The sequence below is a fragment of the Varanus komodoensis genome, unplaced genomic scaffold, assembly GCF_004798865.1.
Source record: "Varanus komodoensis strain SLA01 unplaced genomic scaffold, ASM479886v1 scaffold80, whole genome shotgun sequence".
Classification (NCBI taxonomy): Eukaryota; Metazoa; Chordata; class Lepidosauria; order Squamata; family Varanidae; genus Varanus; species Varanus komodoensis.
In genome coordinates this window covers 2,493,102-2,501,529 of record NW_025336482.1, presented here as the reverse complement: position 1 = coordinate 2,501,529, position 8,428 = coordinate 2,493,102, and the positions used below count along the sequence as shown (strand labels likewise).

At 58.9% G+C, this 8,428-nt stretch overlaps 1 protein-coding gene across 1 annotated transcript; it reads left to right on the top strand.

Moving 5' to 3' along the window:
- Positions 1–5,699: 5,699 nt before the first annotated feature.
- GDF15 (growth differentiation factor 15) lies at positions 5,700–7,907 on the top strand. Its single transcript, XM_044455918.1, has 2 exons — positions 5,700–5,997; positions 7,144–7,907. The coding sequence occupies exons 1-2, from the start codon at positions 5,700–5,702 to the stop codon at positions 7,905–7,907; spliced, it is 1,062 nt and encodes a 353-aa protein (XP_044311853.1).
- Positions 7,908–8,428: the final 521 nt, after the last annotated feature.

Genomic DNA, 8,428 nt, shown 5'->3' with positions numbered 1-8,428 from the left:
TGACTGCCATCAGGGTCTGCGCTGCAGGGCCTCTGCTGCCTCGGATCCCCCTGGACCAGCGAGTGTGTGGCCCAGGCATGGTACACTTCCTGCCTGCCGCTTTCTCCCAAAACCAACAGCCCTCCCCTGTTCAGACACCCCTTCCTAAAAAGAAGCAGAAGCTTTCTTAGCTCCACATGTAACTTTAAAGTCAGTGTTCCAGACTCGCAAGCAGTCCCACGGTGCCGTTTTTCTCCTTGCAAGGAACGCTGCCACATGCAAGGAACCCTGCCTCTTCGTTTTATCTTCACAGTAACTCCGCCAGGTAGGTGAGGCTGCAAGTCCGTGGTCAGCCAGCGAGCTTCATGACTGAGCAGGGGCTGGAACCCGGATCTCCCGGGGCCCCAGGCCTTCACCACCACACCACACTGGCAAATGGTGCACACAGGTCCAAGCAGAAATGTTTAGGGTGCAGCCCTACTTGTGGGAAAAGGGCACCTGCTTTTCTCGCCCCCCCCCCCCGCCCCGCCACCTCACAGTAGCTGAGCTTCAGCCATGGGCAAATGTTGTGGATCCCCAGCGAGTCGAGTGGGAAGGGGCTGCCGTCGGGCCCACCCCCTGCTCGGCACCGGACTCCAAGTGAAAGCATCCCTGACTGGCAGCAGTCCAGCTGCATCCCGAATACCTCCAGTGTCGGGACGTCTGTGACCTCCCTGAGGAGGTGCTGATACGACTATTCTTTATCATACTTTTGCCTCGAAATAACCCCGAGATATCTCTGCTGCAAGGGGTGCAGTGGGGGAGGCGGGGTGGGGGGCAGGTTTCCAAATCTCCCGGTCTTTCCCTGGAGGTTTTCCAGACATCCATCGCAGGTTGGACGGCGGGTGCCCACCGGTTACTCAAGGGCTGCCCGGAAAAGTCGGAACACAGAAGCTGAACTCGCTCTGCCCCAAACCGCCTGCAGGTTGCGCAAGGCGCTTCCTCAAACCCACGTGGCCATTTCTGCAAGTCGAAACTCTGATGCTGGGCACCAGGGCTCGTGGGTCCGGCCTGCTCTGCTCTGCTCTGCTCTGGGGGCGGGGGGGAGGGGCAGCTGGGCTTGCGGAAGTGAAAATGGCGGAGGGGAATGGTGGGGCTGCCGACTGGCCTCGAGCCCAGAGTACGCTACATCCCTTGGCCGTCCTGAGACCTTGTCTCATGGGACGGCATACAAAAGCTTTTAATAAACAATAATAAATTTGGGGTTCTCCTGCATCTAGCGGGGACTTTTACGTGTTTGTGCGCCCATTGATCATTCTAAGGGCAAACCCCGCAAGCTCACGGCTCGGCTTTTCTGCCAGTAGCCGTGTAAATCAAGTAGCCCCATCTTGTTTTTGGCCACTGGGCCACCGCCAAGAAGCGGCGCAGCTTCTTTAGGAGCATGGAAGTGAAAGGAGTTCACAGGGAGAGCGGTATTTTACTCATGCTCTGGGTGTTGGAACATTACGCACTTTTTTGGGAAGGAAAAAGCGGGTCTGATTTTTGTCTAAATATTTTTGCAATGATTTTGTTTTGAAAATCGTTGAGTCACCTCCAACTGGGTCGGGCAACAAATCCCCGGCAAGATCCGGAGCGTTCGCTCTCTGAACATGAGCAGACCACCCAGCACCTCACGATTTACAAGCGGGCCGCTGCCATAAAACATGCCGTGACTGTATGGAAGGAACCTGTCCAAACATAGATCCTGTAAAAACCATTCCTTTGATTCACCAAACATCCGGCTGCTTTCACTGCCCTTCTCATGCGCCTCGGGACTTAGTGGTCCAAAAAACCAAGGCCACATCATTCAGGCCCTTTCCTCGCACTGAGTGTCAGAACAAATTCCTCACCATATTTGATCCTGGAATCCAATCCTATTGGAAGAAGCTTTCCATTAAAAATACTCATGGATGCCTCACCACTGCAGGACGCGAGAACGCTTCCTTTTAGGGTGGGACAAGCACAGCTAGGCCACGGATGCTTGGGCAGAATGTGGGACCACGAGATTGCTGCAGCTGGCCTTCTGCACACCTTTTCCCAGCTCCGTGCAGGACTTGGGGGGGGGGGGGAATGTGCTGCACGTTAGCCTCCCCCAGGGTGTTGCATGACTGCTACTCTCCTGGGCAAGCATGGGGAGCTGACTCTTGGCTGCTTTACCACTAAGCAGCAGTGCTTTCCATAGGGGTAAACTAAGATTCTAGTCCTCAAGGTTTTGGATAAAGGGCTGATGTAAAGAGGACCATCAGGAGCTGCTTTCTGCTGAGTCAGCCAGGTATTTCTGACACAAACTGGCAGAGTTGTCTCTCTGGGCTTTTAGGCATGATTCCTTTCCAGTCCTACATGGGATGCTTGTTGTTAGTCGCAAAGTCATGTCCGACCCATCGCGACCCCATGGACAACCTTCCTCCAGGCCTTCCTGTCCTCCACCATCCCCCGGAGTCCACTTAAGCTCACACCCACTGCCTCAGTGACCCCATCCAGCCACCTCAACCCCTGCAATCCCCTCCTTCTTTTGCCCTCAATCATTCCCAGCATCAGGGTCTTCTCCAGGGAGTCCTTCCTTCTCATTAGGTGGCCAAAATATTTGAGCTTCATCTTCAGGATCTGGCCTTCCAAAGAGCAGTCAGGGTTGATCTCCTCCAGGACTGACCGGTTTGATCGCCTTGCGGTCCAAGGGACTCGCAGGAGTCTCCTCCAGCACCACAGTTCAAAGGCCTCAATCCTTTGGCGCTCAGCCTTCCTTAAGGTCCAGCTCTCACAGCCATACATTGCAACTGGGAAAACCATCGCCTTGACTGTACGCACTTTTGTTGGCAGGGTGATGTCTCTACTTTTTAGCACGCTGTCTAGATTTGCCATAGCTTTCCTCCCCAGGAGCAAGCGTCTTTTAATTTCTTGGCTGAAGTCAGTATCTGTGGTGATCTTGGAGTCCAGGAAAATAAAATCTGCCCTTACCCCCATTTCTTCTTCTTCTGTTTGCCAGGAAGTGAGAGGACTGGATGCCATGATCTTAGTTTTCTTAATGTTGAGCTTCAAGCCAACTTCTGCGCTCCCCTCCTTCACCCGCATCAAGAGGCTCTTAGTTCCTCTTCACTTACATGGGATGCTACGGGGAATCAAATGCCAGACCTTCTGCATGGGAGGCAGGAGCTCTCTCCCTAGGTGAACTTCCCTTAAAAATGAAGCAGCACTCTAGTCCTCATGGTTCAGGCTGATTGGAACAGGAATGAAGGAAGGCCTGGCGTGGTCCGTGTGGTCCAGAAAGATCCACTTCCTTAGAGTTTCTAGGTGAGAGGTTTTCCTGGCCTTGCCTGGGCGTGTGGTGAGGGCTGAGCCAGGGATCTCCGTCCGCCGCTGCGCTACGCCTCCCCCAGGCTGGCCGGGAAGGGTGCAACTGGCAGCTGGATGCTCTGGCAGGGCACCAGGATGGGAAACGGCTGTTCTAGATACCTGCTTTTAGATAACATAACACACCAACCGAAACTGGCAGCTTTTGTTCTGGTTGCTGCCCTGTGTTGAAATTTTAGGACGATCCGAGGAAAAGTCAGCTGCTCCTCTGACTCTGTGGGAAAGGGCTCCATCCAGACATGCCCAGCCCTCTGCTGTGGGGAACAGCCCTCCCCTTCAGGGACCGGGCAACCCGCCTGCTGTCCCAGGGCTGGACTTCCCTTCCCTTCCACCCTTCCTCCCTCGCAGGGCCGTGTTTCGGGCCTCTGGCCTCGCCGCCTCCCCTGACGGGAGCGGCTGGAAAGAGCAGTTGCCCCTTCCGGGGCTGTGCCGCACAGCAGGCTCCGGCCCGGCCGGGATCGGCTCCGCTCCGGGGGCCTTCCACGCGCGCTCTTGCCGCGCGAGGAGCCGGCAGGACCACGGGCCTCACAGCTCCCTGAGCCAGGCAGAAGAGCGGCCTCCCCCCTTCCGCCAGCGAGGCTGCGGCAGAGCCTCACTCTAATGACCCTTGGAAGACGAGACGGAGGTTCTCCCGTCCCGTCACGCCCTCGGATAACGCGGGAACTGTCTTCCGGGATCAGAGATTGCAGGGCTGTGCGGAGCCCGGGATTCTGTGCTCGGTGGCCTGTCCTGCTCTCCCAGCGCAGGCCGGGGGGTGTAGGCCAGGCACGGGATCCCCGTCCCACTGTCTCGGCTCAGAGGCCTCAGCCCTCGCACCTGGGAAATGGGTGCCTCTTGCGTCCCCGGTTCCTCCACCCACTGCTTCCCTCCTCCTCCTCCTGCACCTCAGCGGAGGGCATTCCCGCCTTTGAAAAAGGAAGCTGGGGAGGGGCTTGAAATGCACAAGAGCTGGAAGGCCTGCAAGCCCTCAGGCCTTGTGGGAAGGTCCTGGAGGACCAGGGAGTACCCCAGGTGGGTGACTGCAACCTCTGGCTGGCCACATTTGGCCCCCGGGCAGGCCAGGTTAAAACTCTGGTGAGGGCCCCCGTGGGCTTCTGCACCCCCCCTGCAGCCTGCTTTCCACAGAGGCCAAGCAGGTGCTTTGCGGGGGAGGCCAGTGGGGGGGCAGCGTGGCTCCCTGCGAATTACCTGCATTCAGCGTTGGCCACCTCGGTCTAGGGACGGCCAGTGGGAGCCTGATGCTCGTGTGAATTCTCCGCATGGCCGACAGGGTTAATATGAGGGCTCTTCCCATTGTATTTAATTCTCTCGCATTTTTAAAAGGAGTGCTGTTTTTGTCATGGTGGCATTCCGCAATTTTTATTTCAGCACAGAAATGCCAGGTCAAGAGCAATACGAAGCATGCTCAGAAACTGATGCAGGAGTCCCTTCTCCAGGCCTCTAGAGCATGGTCTGTGCTTGTGTTTTCACTCGCTTATTCGCACACTCAGTCCTTTGTGAAACTTCCAGGCCAGTTCCGTGGGGGACCCCTTTGGAGTCCAGTATTCTGGGGGAGGGAGAGGAAGGTCTCTCTCTCTGCCTTCCCCACGCGGCATAACATTCCTCTTGCCTCTCCTGCCTCGCATTTTCCTAAGCTAAACACTTTCACTGCTGCCACGGTTCCTGGCAGAACCCTTGCTTCAGCCTCCGGAGCCTGTTCCTCCCCTTCTTCGCACTTTTCCGAAGTCCTGTTCAGGTACAGTGACTGGAAGGGCAGATCGTCTTCCCAGTGTGGTTGCACCATAAATTTGTTTAAGGGAACACGATCTGAGCAGTTTTATTTTCACTTCCTTTCCTAGTTATTCTCAACCCAGAATTCGCCTTTGTTCCCAGCAACTGCATTCGGGGCCACCCTTTGGCCAGGTGGGACAACGCGACCGCTACAGCCCTGGTCCATCCCTCGCTTCAGGCACCAAACCCTGCGAACCAGGTGGAGACCCCTGTGGCCAAACTCTTCTCCTCGAAAACAAAAACGAGACCCTGCGGGAGGAAAGCATCCTCTTATCATTACGGGGACCCCTATCCGTAGCCGCAAACACACACGCGTGCGGCCGTAAAGAGCCAGGCTCGGAGTTTGTTGGATTCTGCCCTCTCCCCTGTGTTTACTCCTGGGCTGCGTGACGCAAGGGCTCTGGTGAGTCAGGCAGAGCTCGCCTCGGTTATAAAGCCTGGCTCTGGTCTGTGTCACTCCCGGAGCACAAGCCAAGCAAAAAGGGAAAACCGAGGGCAAAGCGGGGAACTCCTTGCTTTCTCGGGAAATACAGCCAGGGCGGTTGGCAAGGAAAGGGTCTGCCAGGCACACCGGCTTCTGCGCAATGCCCAGGTGCTCGCAACGGGGTGGCAGGTGTCTGGCTGCCGGTGCACTGCTTCTGCTCCTCCTCTCCGGCGGGGAGCTCCGGCCACAGGGGGCACAGCAGGCGGCCCAGATCGAGGCGGTCAAGCAGGGCATCCTGGCGCGGCTGGGCCTGCAGGGACCGCCGACCCTCTTGGAAGCACCGGGCCAAGACGTGGTCAAAAAGGCGCAGCGGCTGTACCGGGAGGCGCTGGCGCAGCTCCGCGGGAACCAGACTCGGCGGCCCGCCGCCACCGCCGTTCACCGCCTGACCCCAAAATGTAAGTCATCACTTTTCATACACATTTGCTTGGGAAGAGTCTTGTCCCGCAAACGTCTCTGGGCATTTGGACCGCGTAACAGTTTTGACGCCGTCACAATATCAGCAATGCAATGCTGAAAAACTTGCCCAGCTGCGTAAAAAGCATTACAGGCTACAAGAGGTGAACCTGGATGGAAAGTGCGGAAGGCCCACGGGGTTCAGTGCTTGGGCTATGGCTTGGCGGCTTCCTGTGCGCGCCGGGTGCCGCCTTCCCCAACGTGGCGCCCTCCGGCAGCTCCCATCAGCTCAGGAGGCACCGCCAACGGTCGGGAGTCCGAAACGTCTGAGCAGCCCTCCCTGGCTGGCGCAAGTGCAGCCCGAGCCAGTTCTTGAAAAGCGAGCTGCCGGGCTCAGCAGAGGCTCATGTGAGCACCACAGGCGCCAACCTGGCTCGGCCCCATTTCCGGGGGGTGGGGGAGGGAGGCAAGAACGGCCACTGTGGGAAGGGAGGGGGCCAGCCTGGGGGCTGCAGGGAGAGACGTTCCTGCATCTCAAAGCTGCTCTTAAGGAGCCCCGGCGTTTAAAGCAGCACACCAGCCATCCCGTCTCTGGCACAAAGCATCCGGAGTGCCTTTGGGATGCCCTCCTTTTGGGGGAAGACCTCCGAGGGCATGTCCCACCTCAGGCACCCCGTCTGGGCTGAGCATTTCGGGTTGCCCCAGCTGGCTTCCGATCTGTCCTTCCTACTCCCCTGGCCAACACGGTTTATGAAGGAATTTTTAGGCAACACTTCAAACACGAAGAACGTTTGTTTTTCAAGTAGCCTTTCAAAACAAAGTACTGTCGGTAGCCTGTTACTTCAACAGAGCAACACCCTCATCCTGCTACGAGAAATAATACAATAATACAACGAAATGCAGTATGAATCTTGGCCTGTGGAAGCAGCAGGAAAGCCCAGCTCTGGCCGGGGAGGCGTGAAGCCTTGCCGGCTGGTGGTGTCCGTGTGCCGCCTCCTCCAGGTCATGGGAGTTCATGTGCAGCAGGGAAAGCAGGTGTGGGGCCTCTGGGCCAGGCACCCAAGGTCAGAGCTGCCCAGGTGCCGGCCTCATCTCTCTCTCTCTCTCTCTCTCTCTCTCTCTCTCTCTCTCTCTCTCTCGCTGGACAGTGACACGGATGCCTGCGGGTGAAGCCCCTGCAGGCCTGCCAGCCAGCACCGGGCCCCTGTACAGCCTGGAGCTCTCCAGGACAGCGTCGCTTCCCCACGGCCCCCACGTCCTCCGGGCCGAGCTGGCCATGTTCAAGCAACTGCTCGGCCTCCCAGGCGTGTCCCAGGCCAACTTCACATGGCCGGTGCGCGTCCACGTCTACCAGCTGGGCGGTGCAGCTCCGGAGCTGCTCTCCTCCCAGGAGATCTCGGTGGCCTCACAGACCCTCAGCCTCCAGGGCGCGGTGGAGCGGTGGCTCGCGGGCCCCGAGCCCGGCCTCCGGCTGGGGCTGACCTTCTCGCCGGACGTGGGCCCCTGGCCGGAGGGGACAGCGGCGCTGCCGCTGCTGCTGGTGACGCGGGAGCAGGGGCGGAGGAGGCGGGCGAGGCAGCTGGAGCAGGAGGAGTGTGCGAAGGGCGACGGGAAGTGCTGCATGCGCTCGCTGAAGGTCTCCTTCGAGGCCATCGGCTGGGCCGACTGGGTGGTGGCTCCCCGGAGCTACTCCATGCGCTTCTGCGAGGGCTCCTGCCCCCACAACTACAAGCCGGCCAGCATGCACGCCCAGATCAAGGCCCGGCTGCACAGCCTCTCCGGGGAGACCCCGGCCCCCTGCTGCGTCCCCGCCGCCTATGAGCCCATGGTGCTTATGCACTACAGCAGCGACGGGGGCGTGGCCACCCAGCTCTTCGAGGACATGATCGTCACCCGCTGCCACTGCGCGTGACGCCCCACAGCCGCCACTCGAGGCCCTTTGGGCAGCGCTCGGGTGAAGACGGGGCCCACTTCCCCTGCAGGTCGTCCCAACCCATCGAGGATCACGTCCCCCACGACCAGCCACCGCCGCGCTCCGGGGCTCGTCTTGAGCGGCCGCTGCCGAGCAAGCCAAGTCGGATCAGACTCAGGAGCGCTGCAAAGGCGGCTCCCACCCAAGGAGGGGGAGGGAAGGTGAGGCAAACGGGGGTCCGCCCTCTCTCACGCACCCCGTGGCCTCCCGGTGGAGACTGTTCAGCTGTGCAAGCGGAGGTTCCCTGATGGGCTGGGATGTGGGCCACGAGCACGGATGAGCAAAGCACCGGGAATTCTCTGTGGGGGTGCGGACTTAGCCTTGCACACCTGGGTCTGTTGCACAAAAATGTGCGAGACTCATTCTTGTGCTCTCCTCAGAGCAAAGTCACTGGGGGAGTTACAGGCAAGATGTCAGGGGTGTTTTCCGATTTGGAGGGGGGCTTGAAGTTTGCTCTCCTT

Bases quoted from the DNA above. Each gene is read 5' to 3' on its own strand.
- GDF15 (XM_044455918.1), top strand. From the start codon at position 5,700: ATGCCCAGGTGCTCGCAACGGGGTGGCAGGTGTCTGGCTGCCGGTGCA. The intron at 5,998-7,143 runs GTAAGTCATCAC...CTCGCTGGACAG, and splicing joins TCACCGCCTGACCCCAAAAT to TGACACGGATGCCTGCGGGT.